The sequence below is a fragment of the Trachurus trachurus genome (assembly GCF_905171665.1).
Source record: "Trachurus trachurus genome assembly, chromosome: 24".
Classification (NCBI taxonomy): Eukaryota; Metazoa; Chordata; class Actinopteri; order Carangiformes; family Carangidae; genus Trachurus; species Trachurus trachurus.
Window position 1 is genome coordinate 20597770 of NC_139910.1, and position 18854 is coordinate 20616623.

Genomic DNA, 18854 nt, shown 5'->3' on the forward strand with positions numbered 1-18854 from the left:
TAAAAGGTCTGATTTGTTTAAAATGTTGTATATTGAATTTTAGGGTGCTGGTAATTTTCTTGGTGTGCTTCTTGAAAAGGTTGGAGTCCAGTATCACCCCAAGATACTTGAATTGGGTTACTGTCTCCAATTCCACTCCGTTCAAGAGAACAGCATATTCAATGTAATTACACAGAAACACATTACACATTCTCCCACTAGTACTGTTAGTACCCGGTAGAGAGTTGGGTTCATAAATACTCATTTATTTCTTTAAATATATTCTCTCATCACCCCATCCTCAAGTTGCTTGAAGTTTGTGATGGTTGTTTTAACCTGTCAATCTAACTACGCTGCTCTGACATGGTCTTATTGGTCACATAAGGCGTCAATCACACTTAGACCAGCTGTCATTGGTCAGACTGGGAGGTGCACACACCTCCCATTGGTTAGAGGTAGAAAGTCCCACCTCTCCAGCGAGGAGCTTGTAGACAGTAGAGCACTGCTCTAGTAGACAGCGGCAGGAACGACCGTGGATCATGGATCTATTATGAGACATCCATGATGCCGTGGATCTATTAGGAGAACGGTTTGAATGCACTTTAAATATCCAGTCAGAACAAAGACACCTCCTAACGACAGAGCAAATATTGACACCATTCACATCCGGAGACTTTTGACCACCAGGAGGAGGTGTTGGACATGATGAGAGTGACAGGAGGTAGCAGGAGGAGGCCTCCAGGATCAGTCATGTTCAGACATCAAACATGAACACTATTGGAGGGACATGTGCCGGTGTGCAGACAGGAGGTGGCATGAGAGTCAACCAGTAGGTCAGTAGTCAATCATAGGTGCCTGATTCAATCCAAATGATCAAAGGAACAATACAGACAGAGTGGGTCCTTCCAGTCTGGGGAAACTTTCATTGTTTCACAGATAAGAGTTCAGGATGGGGGTTGAATTATCTCACACCTTGTTCACCTACTTTCTGAAGTAAACATCTATAGAAATGTGTGTCAAACAACAAGGCTTACTCAGAAAATGTCACTTTATTGGCAGTTGTTCTTATTATTCCTAATTTTGGCAGATAAGACCAGCTCTGAGCAGGCGGTCTGGCCTATAGGAGATTGCTTTGAGACATTTAATAAAGATCAAGACTGAATACAAAGTGGTATTTTGTTCAACTCAGTATTTCCCACCAGTTCTACAAAGCTATTGCTGACAGAGGGATGAGTTCAATGAGATTTCTTGGCATCTGATGGGTGGACTTCACAATCTCCTGCCCCATCAAACTTCCATGGGCCATTTTTTTTTTTCAAAACCCTGAATGCTTTATTGAAAATATGCATACATAACACTTTTCCTACACAACAATACAAAACAGTACAATCACTTTTGTAAATAACACACTGAACGCAAACCCATACATCACCCCTTCCCGCCCTTCCCAAGGAACTTAGAGCTGCTACAGTAAGCCCTTAGTATTCCCCACCCAGCCCCCACCCACACCCACACCCACCACCTTCACCTCAGAGAGAAATAAGACAGTTAAATCAGAAACAACTCCCTTGGTAAACTTAGACAAAAGAACAGAGTAGACACCAGGTTGCAAAGAGACATAGCATGTGCCACCAGCAGACGGATGAAGGATGATAACTGTAACTCTTGTTTTGGGTTCTTTAGTGTATGATTTGCCTCAAGTCTTCTGAAATAATGTCAGGTGTGGAAGAGGAGTCCATTCTGCGGTCCAGGCTTTGAGAAAAGAGCGTGAATATCAGACCATGACACAGGTAACCTACAGAAAACAACACTGGGCGCCTCAAGTGGTCTGGCTTCCATAGGGGTTAGAGGAGTGACACCTGTCAACCAACAATGGCACACCAAGAGAGAGATTTTGGTCAATTACACAGACATGCGATAAAGGAGATTTTCACATGAAGGAAACTCTTTAAAGGCGAGGGGTGGATAGTTCAAACCTGATTTGATTGTAGGTAACACACTTCCTAAAGACTCTTCCCACTCCTATTGGCATGGGTGTTACTGTGCATATTTATTTGAAATAGTAGTGGTAGATAAAATGCAACTGAGTACAAAGAAACAAAAACAAAAAAATGTACAAAAGAAAGTTAGGAGGGATTATAAAGATTACAAAAAAGTGAGGACTCCAAATGTCTGGTTATATTTTAATATGATCATACAGGGATAGAGGTCAACCAAAAATGATATAATGTGAACAAAAGATTTAAGTAACAAAAAAACATAAAGTTCAATAAAAACAGACAGAAAAGCACTGTTTTTAAACATTTTTACTGTATATCAGTCTGTAGCAAATAGTCATTACATACCCTGAAAAAGGGAGGAAGAAAGCTTTGAATGGTGCACTGAGCACTGGATAACTTGGCTGCAGAGCAACGGGGGAGTTAATGCTGAATTCTCTCTAAGCTCCAAGAGTGGTACCCCCCGAGATGAGGCTGCTATGCCTTATATGCAAGAGGTTTGTAATGTCTACAAGATAAATCAGTCACTGCTCTTGGGTGCATAGAGGCATAGAAAGGGCTCGTTTCCTTTCGCCGTCTCCTATTATGTTTGAAATCTTTGCCAATGCAACCTTTTAAGACAAAAGAACGGCAAGTGTGGCAACTCTTAAGGCCGTAAGAGCCTTATGGGTTTGTGCCATTGCAGTAGGTGTAAGAGAGCAAAAAGACCACTCAAAGTGCAGTGGGGCTGGGGGGGTGTCATACATACTGAAGGTATGTGTGCAACTGTATGAACAGGAAGGCAGTTTGTCTGTGTTTTAGGAATCCAACAGTACTCCCCAACACTGTGGGCTCAGAGCATGGTTCTAGTTATTGGTGCCTCTCCTCTCTCTGTGCTAACTACTCGTCCAGTAATTACAATCATTGACTTCTCATATGAAATGACCCTTTGCTAATAAACACAACAACTTTACAGCTTTTTTGAAACATGCCTCGATCAAATTAGCCTTTCTAAAATTTCCTTTTCTTTTTTCCCCCACAAAGATGATTTGATGCCAATAACTCGGTGCCGTTAGAATGCCACATGGTAAGGGCAAAAAAAAGAGGAAAAAAAACAAAACAAGGAAAAAGGTCAAATGTAAAAATCAAAGCCCCAGATTAAAATAAAGTTTTTTCTTTTACAAAATGGCTCTCAAGTATTCTTTGTTCCACAGATTGAGGTCCCTATGGGGCTTTGGATAACTTAGAATTGGTTTAAAATCCTCTTTACAATTTCACTATGGGATTGGGAGCAGAGGGGGGAGGGAGGGGAGGGGCGGGAAACTTCTGCTGGTGTGAATTGAACACACATACAAAAAACACGTGCCAATTAAATCTGCACCCACAAATGCCAATTCTCACATTAATGTGTGTATGCATAATCACTCTCGCTCTCTCACTCACTCTCACACACATGCACGCGCAAACGCAAACACACACACACACAGAGGAGGGACAGCAGTCACCGGCGTGCAATCTAATCACACTTGAACCCTTTCACATCTGAAAGCATGTGTTTTTGAGAAGGGTCAAAGTACATGTCCCGACAGTGGAAACCCCCAGCTCACCGAAAACATCTGACCCCCCCCCTCACCGCTGATATGTGACCTGTGAATCCCTCTGTCCTTCTCCTCTTAGGCAGATGTAATGGAGTTGTGCGGTAGCTAGCTCGACGGAGGGGGTTTTCTAAGGGAGGGGGGGCTGTCAGTTGGAAACAATACAGCGACTGTCCTGTTAGAAGTTAAATTAAGGAATAAAAAGTTTGTTTTCCTAATGTCGAGAAACAGAAAGTGGAATCTTCACGCTAAAGCTTTCCACGGGCACTACTCGAGCTAAGATTCACCTCTTAAATGAGAATAAACGCTATGACTATCATGAAAAAAAAAACTCCAACATTTAGCATAGCCTTGTTTTTGTGTTCTTTGTCAGCTGGTCGGTCAGTGTTTTTATGGTGGATTTTCAGCCTTTGTCCAACTTATCAAATGTGAAGAATATAGCAAGAAGAGGGGAAGAGGAAAACATACACAGAAGGTTTGCTATATCCCCCTACGCGCCATCCTCCCCCAACAACACCCCACCCATGTCCATGGAGACATTATACAGGTAACGTGAGAGACAAAACAGGCAGACAGATGTAGTCCAATGAGTAGACGGCTGGTCTGCCGTGTCCGTCTGGAGGCATCACGGGGACTTGATGTGCTCCAAGCTCAAGGTGGAGGTGGGTTTCCAGGGAAACTCTCGAGGACCTGGCATGGCTGGCGACCACGCAGCAAGATGGAGTAAAGAAGGGTCAGTTGGAGGAGAACAGCCTGTTAACACCTCACCAGTGGATGGCCGTCGTATCCCGCTGGCTGTTGACTGGTTTTCCAGGCCTCTGGGTCGGGATTAGGTTTTGGATGAGGACTTGAATTTTCAGAGTGTCCGTCATCACCATCACCATTTTTTCGAGGCCAGTCAGGAGACAAGTTTTTCTCACATGTGTTTTCTCTTTTTTGTCTTGGTGGCTTTTGTTTGTTATTCTTGACTTTCTTCTTCTGTTGTTAAGATTTTATTTGCCCGTTCAGATTTAGTTTTATTGTGGGATTCTTGGATTGTTGTCAAAGAGAGATGTCATTGCTCCATGAGTGACCATCAACTGTCCATATTACTGCAGTTCTCTGTGGAAGAAAACAACATTAGGTAAATACAGCTGTCACAGTAACTCTGGTGGCTAAAAACCACAAACAGCAACATTTTCATATCTAAAGCTACAAATGTGGTGAATACCATGAGTTAATAATCTTCCTCTTTGGGATAAATAAAGTCATTCTTATCTTATCAGATGCTTCAAACCACTCACACAGATTGATTTGAAGGGATAGTTCAACATTTTGGCAAATCTGCCTATCACCATAATCCCTATAGTCACAGCAGTAGGTTCGTTACCTTTAATCATCGGTGCATGTTGTTTTGAGATCTGCGGGACAGAGACGTGAGCTGCTCAGTGAACACAGTGGAGGTGAATGGTACAGGTCCCCTGTTCCTCATTAAACTCATCATATACACAATCCAACAACTCCACAACGCTCTGGTGGACAAGTTGTGACCTGCACATTCACCACGCTATGAAATAATCATGTAACATTACGAGACAGAGTTGTTTTAGAGGCAAATGCAGCCGGAACTACATCCCAGACATGGCTGCTGGGTGGAGTGATTTGAAAAGTGCAAGTAGTTCCAAGTATTTGCTTTGTGTGTCGTAATGTTACATGATTATTTCATAGCGTGGTGAATGTGCAGGTCACAACTTGTCCACCAGAGTGTTTTGGAGTTGTTGGATTGTGTATATAATGAGCTTGATGATGGACAGGGTACCTGTACCATTCACCTTCATTGTGTTCACTGATCAGCTCACATCTCTGCCCCGCTGATCTCAAAACAACATGCACAGATAATTAAAGGTTAATTAAACATTGAACTATCCCTTTAAGGTTTTGCCTGCTGAAACAGCTAAGCCATTAGTCAGTTACCACAAGCAGAGGCTATACATGACTATTTTTGAGTTTACAGCATCCATGTGCCCTGTGGCGGGATAAAACAGCTTTGGCAGTTACCGTTGAGTCCGTCTGCCTCTTGTGAGTCGAGGAAGGGTGCAGGACCCCAGACTCGCACTGTGCCGTCGTCTGAGGCAGAAGCCATGAGTCCTGGGATGGCCGGGTTCCAGCTCACACAGTTAACGGTGCGTGTGTGGCCTGTTAGCTCAGCAATGGGAAGCTCGCCACGCCGGTGCCAGATGTACACTTTGTGGTCTGAGGGGAGGGGGATGAGAAGGTGAAAGTAGAACCACAGATTAACCCTTAGGGGTCGGAGACAATTCTGGTTGTTTTGAATTTTGTTATATTTTACCTTTATAAACCAAATAGAAAATGTTGACCATTTCCATGTTTGGGATCTTTTTTTTCCCAGCACAACTTCACCTATATTATCTGACAGTTATTTTTTCACTTTAACCTATTTTATTAACATATTGAACCCGAAAGTAAATTTAAAATCACATATAGTAGTATCAGCTGATTCTACCACAAAAAAATTGAAATCTATCAAAGGAAAGGCGATGCGTGCCTGTCCCATCCCACTTTTACGCTCCGATAAATAGTTCTGTACTATCAAATTAAAACCGTCATCAACATCAAACAAAAACTGGGAGGAAGTTTCAAATCTGCATTGTTGAGTGAAGTCGACAGCAGCGCTCCAGGTGACACTTGACAGCCCCAATCGTGGCATTATGACATCTAGTATTTTGTACCTTCGCTGCCACTTGCAATGAAGTCTTCATTGTGTCCTCCAAAGCAGGAGTGGATGGTGTAGAAGCCCTGGGTCACACCTTGATACTTCCTCACCAGCACCCGGTCCTGAAGGTCCCAGAGGTGTACTCCCTGGAAAAAATGTTTTACATGAACAGACTTCAACTATGGACGCATCAAACAACATGCAAGTGGGGTTTCGAAATTGATCATCTTAACCAATAATTAGCAGTGAGCTTGGTTAAAAGGCTTACCTGAGTTGCTACATTTAACAAAGCTAATCTTCCGTTATTTGAAACAGTAAAAGACATGATAGGGTGGTCCTCCTGAACTCTGGGAGAACAACAGAACAGAAAGTCAGACACATCCAATATTATGTAGTGAGGATGACATTTTTTACATCTTGAATTTGAAGGACTCACAATAATACACTGTAAAAATATTTAGCTTTCCTGGAATCTATCAGAATGTGTTGTTCAACATCAGAGAAAGTACTCTGCAGAAAGTACACTCATGCAGTATACAGGTTCTTATGAAACCTCTTCAAAACATGAAGACCTGTACTATATGACTGTGTGGACTGTACATTCTAATTGCCTTATGAATCCAGCTAACAGTCAAGCATTAATATTTGTTCCATATAGACTTTTCTGAGAGCACAATAAACCTTTAAATATTAAAACCCTTATATCTAAATCATTTAGAAGGAAGGCAGGTATCAGAAAGTTGGCACGCACATGTTTCTGTCGGTAAGGTCCTCGAAGTTGTACCCCCGGATACGTTGGTGGGTGTCCGAGGCCAGCACTGTCCTGCCATCGCTCAGGCACCACAGGCACTGCACTCTGACGCCCTCCCATGAGTCCAGCAGATTCCCATCCAGGTCCTGACAACACAGACAGCAGACCTCTCGTCTTAGGGGGTTTTCACACATACTGCTGCTGCAGACCAGGTGCAAAAATGATACATTGTTTCATTTTTTAACTCGTATGGTCCAGGTTCACTTGTGTTTGTTTTCACTTGAGTCCGATCGCTGTACCGCTGACAGGGCGCCATGTTTCCATGACAACTGACCAGAAAAAGACGCATGGTACGTCACGTTTACGTAACCCCCGACTGTAAAAGTGAAACGCTTCATAACGCTTAACTTTAACAATGGAAACAGCAGGATCCAGGTCCAGCTGCATTCATGTAACAAACGGACCGCAGCAGGGCTCCACTCCCCTGCAGGACGGCCCCTGTGCGGCCATTTTGGTTCCCACCTGAGTGGTACTGTTGTGTTCACACTGATCCAAACACCCTTAGTCTTAAGAGGATGAAAACATGGATGAAGTCTACAACCATGAGGATGGAAGAGGATGCCGTAGAACCAAGAGTGCATCAATCAGACATGCGAACTGATCCTATTCTCTTTAGAATAATGTAGCTCAAACCATTGTCAACGACACAGACAAAATTAAATGTCATAACATGGGTTCATCAGGTTCATGCATAGAAAATCAATACATTGTAAAAAGTACAATTATCTGGAAGCTTCGTGTTTAAGGTCAGCACAATACTTTAGCAGCTGCTCTACAGACACTGGAACTCACACACTGTGTCATCCCTTTTCTTAAAGCCCCTTGCTATAAACCTTCACACGTAGCAGACATTCAGCACTGACTCAACACAGACACAAAACATTATACCCGAGAGGGAAAAGGCGCTTGTTAATAAACACACATAATAATAACAGTGCTGTCCATTGAGAACAAAGGAGATTGGGCCATCCACTTACACACTGATAAAACTGCCCCCTCTGTCCTCCTGTGACGAAGCGTTTGCCATCAGGGTTCCAGGCCACGCTTGTCAGGCTGTCTTCATGGGACTGGGACATTTTGGTCCGCAGCTCCCCCGTCTGGTCGGCAAGGAGATTAAAAGAGACAGTGGAAGGCAGAGGAGGAGAGAAAAACAAGGGGAAGGGAGACGGCAAGAAGAAAGATTAAGTAAGCGGGGGAGGGGTGATTCAAGGAAAAGAAAGGGGAGGGGACAAGAGGAGAGAGGTCATTGAGTACACACAATATACAGAGTGTCTATACACGGCTCAATGCATGTTTTCTGTTTCCACTTGTTTACTGAATTGGAATTAGACAGCTGAAATCTTTGACACGACTGATACGTTCTAGAAAAAAGGGACTTCCATCAGTAGAGAATCATAAAAAGATAAAAACCAGAGGGATGTTACCTGAACGTTCCAAAGCCAGAGCTCGGAGCAGTCGTCAGGTCCACAGGCGATCAGGTAGGTGTCGTCGGGACTCCAGGCTAAGTAAGAGACCCCGTACGCATGACCCTCCAGGGTTCGCAGCAGCTTCAACTGGTGGCTCTCCTGCATAAAGACAGGATTAAGATGATTAGGATAAAATTCATTCAGAGACATTGAGAGTTAGGCTCTCATTTGCACTTGTATTCACATTAAAGTCAAATGTGGAAATTTGTGAAATGTCTAACCAAAACAAGCAACTTGATAAAATTCATTTGTTTTGTTACAATTCTATTTTTTACAGGGACTTGCCGGGTCATTTTCATGTTTATATCAGAAGGATTATCGTGTGTAAATACAAAGAATATATTCTACGTTCAGGTACGGTAAATTCAAAAAGAGAAAGCTGCCTGCAAAAATGTACAAGTCGACCTAACCGATAAATTCTAACAGGGATGTTTTTGCTGTGGATGAAGTGTGTGGTTCAACTTCTTTGCACTCACCGGGTCCACTTGCCAAATTATGACGGTAGTGTCTTTGGAGCCAGTGGCTAGTTTGGTGCCATCGTTTGAGAATTTGCAGAACCACACCTCATTACAGTGCTCTGTCAGAATCTGCTGAGTGTAACAGGGGAACTGCTTCCTGTGATGGGGAAATAAAAAGTTCACAAGTTGAAATATTAATTGTTTAAGACAGCAATGATGAGCCTCATAAAAAGAGTAGTCAAGCCACAGAGAGAGTGGAATGATAGGGGGGAGGGTATAAAGCAGAAGGTAGATAAGTTTGCAGAAGACAACATTTGGAAACAAAACAAGGTCTTTCGGTCTTGTGACATTTTGGTTATGTAATAACAGGAGGTCAACTGATACATAAATATCAGATGCTGCACTCTGACAGCAAGCAGGGTCTTGAGGGGCCAGAACAGCACGCTAGCTCTGCAGTACCAACCTGCTGCAGACATGATCGAGGAGGAGAGAGACCGAGTCCAGGCTACTGTCCAGCTTGGTGTTGTGATAGAGGCAGCGGTCCCTCTGCAGCTCCACTGCTTGCCGCAGCAGGGTCTGCAGCCGCCGTGGGGGCAGCATCACAGAAGGTGGCAGGTACGCTACAAGGACAGAGAAAAAGACACGCTGACCACACATGTGGGCTATGCATGGAGCTCAAGGGGGGTCGGTGTATTGTCACGTGTCCTCACTCTGTAATTTGTCCAGCAGTCTGCAGCGTGAGGCCGTTCCCTTGCCCTCCCACTCTGCTTTGGCCCTTAGATCCTCAGCATGGCTACACATCAGGTACCTGCACATTTCAAGCAAAACAGCAAAGTAGGAGTCCTTAGCATGGATGGTAAGATTCTACCCAAAGATACGGTGGCAAGAAAAAGTATGTGAACCCTTTGGAATTTCCTAGTTTTCTGCATTAATTGCTTTACATTCCATTGCAGGCCTGGAGTTTGCCCCTCCACAAGACTAATGGGAAAATGTCTTGTGGACTGATGAAACTAAGATTTAATTTTTGTATTTTATGTACCTATTTATTGTGTTGTACGTATAGTGCAAAAATGTAGCAGCATGTAAACATCATGTCAAAGATGAAGTCTGGTGGAGAAGCATCATGGTTTGGGGCTTTGCTGCCTCAGGGTCTGGACAGTTTGATGACTTCCAGAGTTTATCAAGGCTTCCTACAGGATAATGTCAGGGTGGCGAGTGTCCACCAGCTGAAACTCAGTAGAAGTTGTGTGATGCAGCAGGACAATGAGCCTACACATTGAAGTAAACTACCTCGTGTCTAGATAATTTAGAGTAGCTTTAAAAACAGAAAATCCACCTTTGAGAGCGGCCCAGTCAGAGCCCAGACCTGAATCCAATAGGGATGCTATGGATGACCTCCAGAGAGCCGTTCACACCAGACATCCTAAGAACATGGCTGAGCTGAAGCAGTTCTGTCAGGACCAATGGTCCAGGATTCATCCTGAGTGTTGTGCATGTTTAATGGTTATGTTCAATGAAGACATGAAATATTATAATTCTTTGTGTGGTTTTAGGTTAAGCAGATTGTGTTTGTTTATACTTGTGACTAACATGTAGAGCAGATCACATTAAATGGCCAATTAATGCAGAAAACTAAGAAATTCCAAAGGTTTCAAATACTTTTTCTTGCCACTGTAAATAGATAGATATATAAATAGATTCAACAAAAAATTCATAAGTTATAGCTACTAACCAACCACTACAGTAGTACTGTACTGCATTTGCTCCTTTACATTGAGCAGAATGGGCTAGATTTAATGCAGATAACACATACTGAAAAAACCTCCAGTTGCCTGTGGTGTAGAACAATTGAGGAACGGCTTGACAGACATATGTTGACAGCGTTAAGGACACATTTAGATACAGCTGAGTGACTGACCTGAGACAAGCAACAGATCAATAAATTATTCTGTCAACTAAGTGACAGTGTGTTAAGACAAACAGGCTCGTAGGTGATATCGAATGCCACTAATTGATTAGGTAACATATGAGAAGAGTTTCTCTGCTGAAAACATGGGGACTATGTGTTGACCACACTAGTGGATCAGGGCTTCTGATGCTATTAGACTGTGAGTCAATAGAACAAATAGATGGTATATGTACTGGAGAATCAGGTAAATGACAAGTTTGCAACATTATTGCTTTTTAAAATAAATGTTTAACTAGCTGTGGAAGCAATCAAAGTGCACACTCTGGCCTACAAACTAAAATCATGGGTAGAGACTGTAACTTTTAAGGCCCCATGATTACTGTCAATAGTCACCCCTCCCCCCCTCCCCTCGGTTCATCTGTGCGATGCTGGTAGCTCTGTCTGTGCAAGATAAACACACATCTATGAAAATAAACATCACCCGTGTGCCTACATTGAACCTTAAATTATGTACTGCATCAGATTCATCACTGTGTGATTGGTTAAAGTTACATATTTAATCCCAATGACCAACCACATTGCCAATTTACTAAGGTCTTATTTCTTAGAAAACAAGATGTATATTATAAATATAAATTTATTGCATGACTCGTCACCAGTATCAATAGCTGCAGCATCATTCACTACAGAGCTACCTATTGCACTAATACATAGATGTTGGTAGGTGTTTGTTAGCCAGGTGAAGTGTCTGAGGGCTGCTATGACAAAGAAAATGAAATGTGTAACAGTACCCGCTGAGTACGTGGATGCGGTCTGTGTTGTACTTGAGAGGCGTCAGTTCTCCCCGGAGCACTTGCAGAGCCTCCAGGACTTTGCCATCCTCCAGATACTCTAGGTATTTCTGCTGCAGCAGCAGGAACTTCATACGCTGACCAGAGGGAGAGAAATATTAATACACAACACAAATTGTCTGTAGTTTGACTCACTGACTTGGCTAGCATGACAAGTATGAAAAAGTTCAAATTTCTAGTGGTACTAAATAATCATATAAGAATAAATTTCCTTTATCCCATTTTTTGTCATTAAAGTAAATGTCAACACCATGAGCAAACTTTCCTCAAGCTGAAGACCACTGGAAAATGTTTTCAAGTTGCAATATTGACATTAGTGGCATTAAGAGTCTGCGTCTTATCTAAGGTATGCAGTGGGAGCCACAGCCCCGACAACTGGCACAGTTACATCTACTACACATAGACTCAAGTAGACATCCGCCCACAAATGTCCGCGAAGAAGGGGCACACACACACACACACACACACACACACTCCTCCTGCCTCTCCAGCTGGGCCTGTGATATAAGCATAACTGCCTATGACAAGTAAAGTGAAAGTCATGTTGACAATGATAACACTAACCTGCCACAGCTCAAGAACTAAAATGGCAGTCCAAATTATAGATGCAGATTCAAATCACCAGCTACATTAATTCTCTTAATAACCAAACAGGCAGGGGCTCTTCCACCAACCTGAAGGAGCATTTCTGGGGCTCACACTGACAGATAATTAGCATGCCAGCTAAGGCTAATTAACCTGCACTAAGCCCTCAGTTTCAAATACTGTATTTAATGTCATACTGATCTTCACACTGGTATAATGTTTAGGCAGTCCAGGTAGAGTTCATTTAACTAAACAAAGAGTGACAGAAGACTAAAACAGTCCAATTACACTTGACATGTATGAAATGGATCCACACACTTGAGTTAACCAGGATAAATACAGGTGGATCATCTTTCACATGCAGTCTCTAAAACTCCCAATTCCTATTAAAATGTACTCAGGCCCCCTGGAATTTTTCATGTTTTATAATCTTACAATACTGTGTTAAGGTAGATTTAACTGGACTTTTCAGTCATCAACAGAAAACACCCCTTTAATGTACAATTTAAATAAAATCTTGGCAAACTGATCCACGTGAATGACAAATCACTTATTTTCACCATTTTTTGAGTAATTGTTTGGTTCATAAAGCAGAAAACTGGGCAAAATGTTTTTTTTAGAGACCAAAGAGATGTCCCCAAAATCCTTCAGAAAGAGCAGAGAAACAGGGATGGTTAAAAAAAAGTAATCAATTATCCTAATATCCTCTCAGCTTATTCGTCAGTTGTTCTATTAATTGATCAACCATTTTAACTACTGTGAAACAGACTCATGCGCACCATGACTCTAATGTCCCATTCATTCCTGTCACTAAACTTCTTTCTTTCTTTCTTTCTTTCTTTCTGGGAGTCATCCAGAATATTTTAGCATTTACTGCTCCACAACAAGAAGCTGCAGTCCTGCATTCTAAAAGCAGCGTTCTAGAAGCGCCAGCTGTGCCTACTAACAGACTGACGGTCATTCAGCCCAGTTCAGGTTTGGGGAAAAGGGAGCTTACCACAATAGCATTAGGAGAATGCATCAGTGCTCTCAGCTCATTGAGATCATTCTCAGCCTGGACCAAAACAAAGGGAGTTTGGTGGAGGGGGTGGGAGGGGGGGACAGGGAAAGAAATGGTCAGATCAGCAGTTTCCAAACATGAACAGATAAAAAACCTAGAGTAATAGACAGTAAAACAAATCTATAGTCATTTATGTTTATGATGATGACCTGAGGCTATAACAATGGAGCTGGTGTCCATTTGCTATAGTTATAGAAGGCAGCGTAGAACATTTATACCTTCCATAGTGGCAAGTTTTACCTGTGAAATATTTTTCGGCATCGCAACATGGACGAGTCTGTCACATGAACAGGTACCGGTAGTTTACTATTGGTTTGTATTGTACTTAAACGTACCTGCCATTATACTCAAGGCTGACGTTCATTTCTGTCATGGTTTTATTATTCATGAAGATTCACATGTCAACTGTAATGGAGGGTATGCGTTTACGTCACGTTGCCCTGGGACATGCCCCCTTTCGTTCGGACTGAGTGGCAAAACAAACCTCCCTCAACGTGGTGATGGGGCGGTGGACGCGGTGAAACCGGGTAAAACATGTAGTATCAAAACAAACTGAGGTCAGAAGGACTCGACAATGATCCACCAGCTCCTCAAAACCATCTGGTCCATGTTGCCAGAAATCATTAAATCATTTCAAAATGACATCCATCGGCCATTATTAGATTTAAACAGAAATAAAACCACTGGTGTCTGCCCTCCTCCTTCAGTATCTACATGTTTATACAGTCACATTGTTTACGTTGTGTTTTAATCAATCCTGTAACACACGCCCACACATGCCGCGGTACCGGCAGAGTGACAGACAGGATGATTGTGGGGAGGGACGAAATTACAGCTGTTACTTTGGTCCCGACAGTGACTCCTGACACTTAAACCTGAGTTGCTTCTATACTGAAAAACTCTGACGAGTCAAAGTGTGGGATGTGTTAGAGACTAATTCATATGTCCAACCGTCAGAACTATGACACCTGACACGGTAAACACAGCTGATCGATTGAACAAAAATTACCGCTCAGGTGAATTTACTTTTCGTCATAGAAACAGGTTCTTGATGTAACTCGGTCAAAGTAAGACGTATCCACAATATTTTTTTTTCCCGTTTGGTCATCCTACTGTATATGCTGACATCATGCTGTACATCAGACTTGTATGGGCTCGGAGGAAATCGCCCCATTACTTTCCTTGATTTTAAACTTTGGCGTCTCTGCCACTCGTCTTTTTGCCACTCAGTGAGCGTTCCACAGAGACTTCCGAGTACCGTCCGTGACGTCACGCGCATACCCTCTATATGTTGGAATGAGCTACCCTGTCGCCAGAAAAGCGTAATACAACTCAGGCTGCTGATTTGAAAGGCAAGCAAATAAAAACATTGCAAGATATAAACCTACTGTTTTCATTATGTCGTATAGAAAGCTCACATTATACAGTCCTATGCTATGCTTTGGGTTGCTCTGATTAACATTCATTTTGATCATTTCTTATGACTGCATTTCTATGATACACATCACTTGTTATTTTGTATATATATATATATATATATATATATATATATATATATATACCATAGTTTCAAAACTACAGATTTTTTATTGCCAGACCATTCAGTATGCAGAATAAGAAATCATTTCTACCTCTACCATATTGTTCAGTTGACCAAGCAAATATTCTTTTTAACTAGTTGAAGTAAGATGCATTTCCCTTGAGCCCTAAATAATAACACTTATAAAGAGATAAAAGTATTATTCTAGCAAACACAAATTAGACAAATAACCCACTGACAGCCCTGTATCATTCTATTAAAAGTCTAAAAGTTGAACTTGGCTAAAATGGACTCTTAATTTACGTTTTCACTGACTGTCTTCTACAGAACCGGTAAATACCGGTAGGTTTGTTTGTTTAGTTTGATCATGCACACGAGTTTGAATAACAAGATGCTATCTGCTCCTTTCTTAACCAAAACAAGCTTGACGTGCAACTGTACAATTAAGACAAAGGATCCCAAGAGGAGTCACTACTTCCCTGTCTATCAAAGTGCTCGCTGTTATGTAACCATGGCAACCTGAGACCAACCTTGTCCCATTCCCCCTCCATGACATGGTTGCGGAACTTGGTAGCCGAGGGGTGTTCCAGTCTGCAGCCTGACTCCTGCATCAGCAGGTCCACTGTCTGACTGCAGAGACACAGAGAGGGGGGGAGAGGGGCAGACATAAAGACACATGACAGACGGGAGGAGAGAAGAGAAGAGAAGAGAGAGCATGTCTTTAAAAATTACAAATCAAACTCAATCATGCCAAATTATGTTATGTCAACTATTACAGCCAAGTCCGAATGGTGTAGAAAGTTCAGCACCATTATTGCATGAAATACCATTTGAACACAGCAGATTCAACTTTTCTCATCTATCTATATGTTATCAGTTATAATTAGATAACCATTCTAGGAATTGCAAATAGATGAGTGGGAGATCTGGAACAATAATCTTAGTAGAGAATATAAATATCATTGACTGACAATGCGATGGGAGGCAATTTCATGGCTGACAATATCTGGAGATAACCAGCCTGGAGCAGTTTGTGTCACCAGGGCATTATTTGTGGATTGTGGGAGGTTGACTAACATCAACCCCGCTTTCACTGCAGTTGACATCACCCTCTCAGCCTGTCAACCATGAACCATAACCATCTGTCCAAACACCACCTCTCTGCTAAGCACACTCCACCAACACACAAACAGACCCGCTCATATGAGAGTGTGTATGTGTATGTGTGTGTGTGTGTGTGTGAGATAATGTAAGTGGGTTGGGAGTGGGGGGTGGCTGACACCTTCAGCATGATGACATCATTCTCAGGTATCAATGGAGTGGCGCAGCAGCTTTGTGTTGAGCCTCTCATCTAGCTGGCTGCTACACAGATTTCACTTGCATTTCCCCAGCTGAAATGTAGGGGCTCTGTTTCATAGAAGGCAATGTCATGTATCCCCCCCTTACCCACCCTCTTTGTAAACATAGCAGTGTTAGGTCGTCCTTTATAATGCCTAATTATGGAAGCTCCACTTCCTCAGCAAGGCAGCAGCAGAGACCAGTGGATGTCTAGCTATCCAACAGGGGCTACCACGGCTACTTTGAAGAAGAGGGCCAGACACACATTTCTTGAAATCCCACTGTGCTATAATTAGATTCAAACACTGCGTTTCCATCTAAAACAGCTGGTAGAAAAGCGCATTCCTCAGCCACCATGAAACCAACTGATTCTGTTCAATTTCGAGACCAACTGTCGCCCCCATATTGACTGCCGTCTTTAAATAAATACATGCACGCCACTGTGACTGTTGACACATTGCTGACACAGTGACAGCGACAGAGAAATGGAGACGTTCGCCTGGGAACGAAGTTGTTTTGTTCACGAGAAGCCTACAGAAAGTGGCGATTAATCTAATCAATAAAAGAGTTGCTCGACATGACAGCTCAAGACGCGCAGAGAGTGCACTCTGAATACTAAAATAACCAGGGCAGTTTTCATAACCATGCTCGTTATTAAACTGTGGCCGACCCATTAATGTTCCTCCCACACAGCAGCCCTTGCAACAAAACCCCCCCCACAGAAAACCATGTTATTTTCCCGAGGCGTCCGAGCTGGAATATGAAGAAAATCCCGAACCATCAGGACGAAAACCGACGTTGACAAACCGCACATTAAACATTTCCTCCGCATTTTTTGCGCAACAGCAATTGAAACGCAAAAACGGACACAGAGAACTCGATAATCCTGCTTGTGAACTTAATTAACAAGCTAAATCAAGTTTCTCCCTCATGACATTGATTTTAAGCTTTCCAACGGTGACAATCGTTGAATCTTGTTTTTTCTGAATAAACGTTGCTAACGTTAGATGATGTAATGCCTTTAATTCAGTGCAAAATCTATAACATTGATTAACACTTCGTGGCGTGAGTGGCATTTAAGACACATTTCAGCCCATGGTGTGCTTGTGAAGCAGCTAAAGGTTGGATTGTGTTTTATGTTTGTGTAAGGGTTTAATTCCGAGGCACAACACCTCAACGCAGGCTAGTGCTATTAGCCATCAAGCTAACTGTTATTGTGCAAGATGGACCCCTTCTTTCTACCAACTGCCGAGCTCACAGGCTAGCTCCCCCATCCCCCCATGTTTGTGTCTGTCAGCACACTAATAGCGCTTTTACCAGCTGCAGTTTCGCAGCCTCATACATAACACCAGAGATATGGACTGCAGATTACATTTTCAACACTAAAGTTAAACGCTTTTCTAGTTTTTGACTCGACTGACACACTGAATAAACTTACTTTAGCCCCAGTCCTTGGAGATGTTGTCCTATTAATCGTATGACATCTTCCTCCGCCTGCGATAGTCGTTTCTTCTTTTTCAACGAACCAACCTCCGTGCCCGATGTCGTAGATGCAGCCGAAGTCCCCGAACCGGGCCCGGTTGACGACCCGTTACTGGTACCGACACTATTCCCGTTGTCTGTGCTGGAGAGAAGCCCGTTGGAGTGGGTTCCGCCGGCCGAGGATGACTCCCCGTTTTGTGCGCTGTTTAGGCAGGAGAGCTCTGAGGATTCTTGTCCTTGTCCTGCCCCGTTTGCCTGCATGCTGCTGCTGATGTTGTTGACAACACTTCGGTTAAAGTGGATGGCAGAAGTGGCTTGAGAGTGTGGAGAGTGCGTAGCAAGTCCTAGGACAACTCCAGAGAGGCCTGTTACAACTGCTGAAGCCCCGGGCTCTCCTGCTCCCTCCGCCGCCGAGGCTCGGTGCTTCTTCCGCGGGGGCGGCGACGCTCCGCCGGTGTCCGAGTCGGAGGAGGAGGAAGCGGAGGCCAGAGTTTCCTCACCGAGAGCGGCCGTGGTTAGAAGCCGGCGGAGCTCCGGGTGGGAAATGAAGGTTAAGCTTCCAGATTTGAGGCCTCGTTGTCGGGCTAAGAGCAGACTGTCACCGCAGCAGCCCTGACAGTTAGCCCGTTTTTGTTGTTGTTTCTCTCAAAACAGCTGCAGCTCTAATGGAGTCCTAACGCCCTGACGTAACCGGAAATTCCTACACTAGCAGGCTTCCGGGTAGAATTATAATCCATGGGTGGCGCATAGGAACTTAGTTAGCATAATAATTATCAAACGACAATAATAAATACATCCCATGGAAAATTAATTTGATTATTCCAGAGACATGGTTTTAATACGTCAGTAATTTCATATTAGCATTAACTTATGTGTGAATCTCATATGGTCTTTCTACAGGCGTTCAGGTTTTACATTTTAACCAGAGTGCGAATTATACAATGACAATTGGGGGGGTCAACATTTTACACAGCGCAGGCGCGTGCTTGAGTTAACAGAAGTCTTACAGTATCTTGCTTGTTCAATGAAACGTCTCCAGTCTGTTGATGATGATAAACCAAATTTTACACAATTTTACAGTTCATGCGGCA

General features: G+C 43.0%; 1 protein-coding gene across 1 annotated transcript; it reads right to left on the bottom strand.

Moving 5' to 3' along the window:
• Positions 1 to 1493: 1493 nt before the first annotated feature.
• LOC311007656 (WD repeat-containing protein 26) lies at positions 1494 to 18449 on the bottom strand. The gene is made up of 14 exons (XM_084000912.1): positions 17720 to 18449; positions 15474 to 15573; positions 13341 to 13397; positions 11699 to 11835; positions 9709 to 9806; positions 9462 to 9618; positions 9017 to 9155; positions 8499 to 8639; positions 8052 to 8171; positions 7015 to 7160; positions 6532 to 6610; positions 6280 to 6409; positions 5588 to 5782; positions 1494 to 4651 (listed from the first exon to the last, which is right to left on the bottom strand). The coding sequence occupies exons 1-14, from the start codon at positions 18022 to 18024 to the stop codon at positions 4626 to 4628; spliced, it is 1830 nt and encodes a 609-aa protein (XP_083857038.1). The 5' UTR covers positions 18025 to 18449; the 3' UTR covers positions 1494 to 4625.
• Between the last annotated feature and the right edge of the window lie 405 nt (positions 18450 to 18854).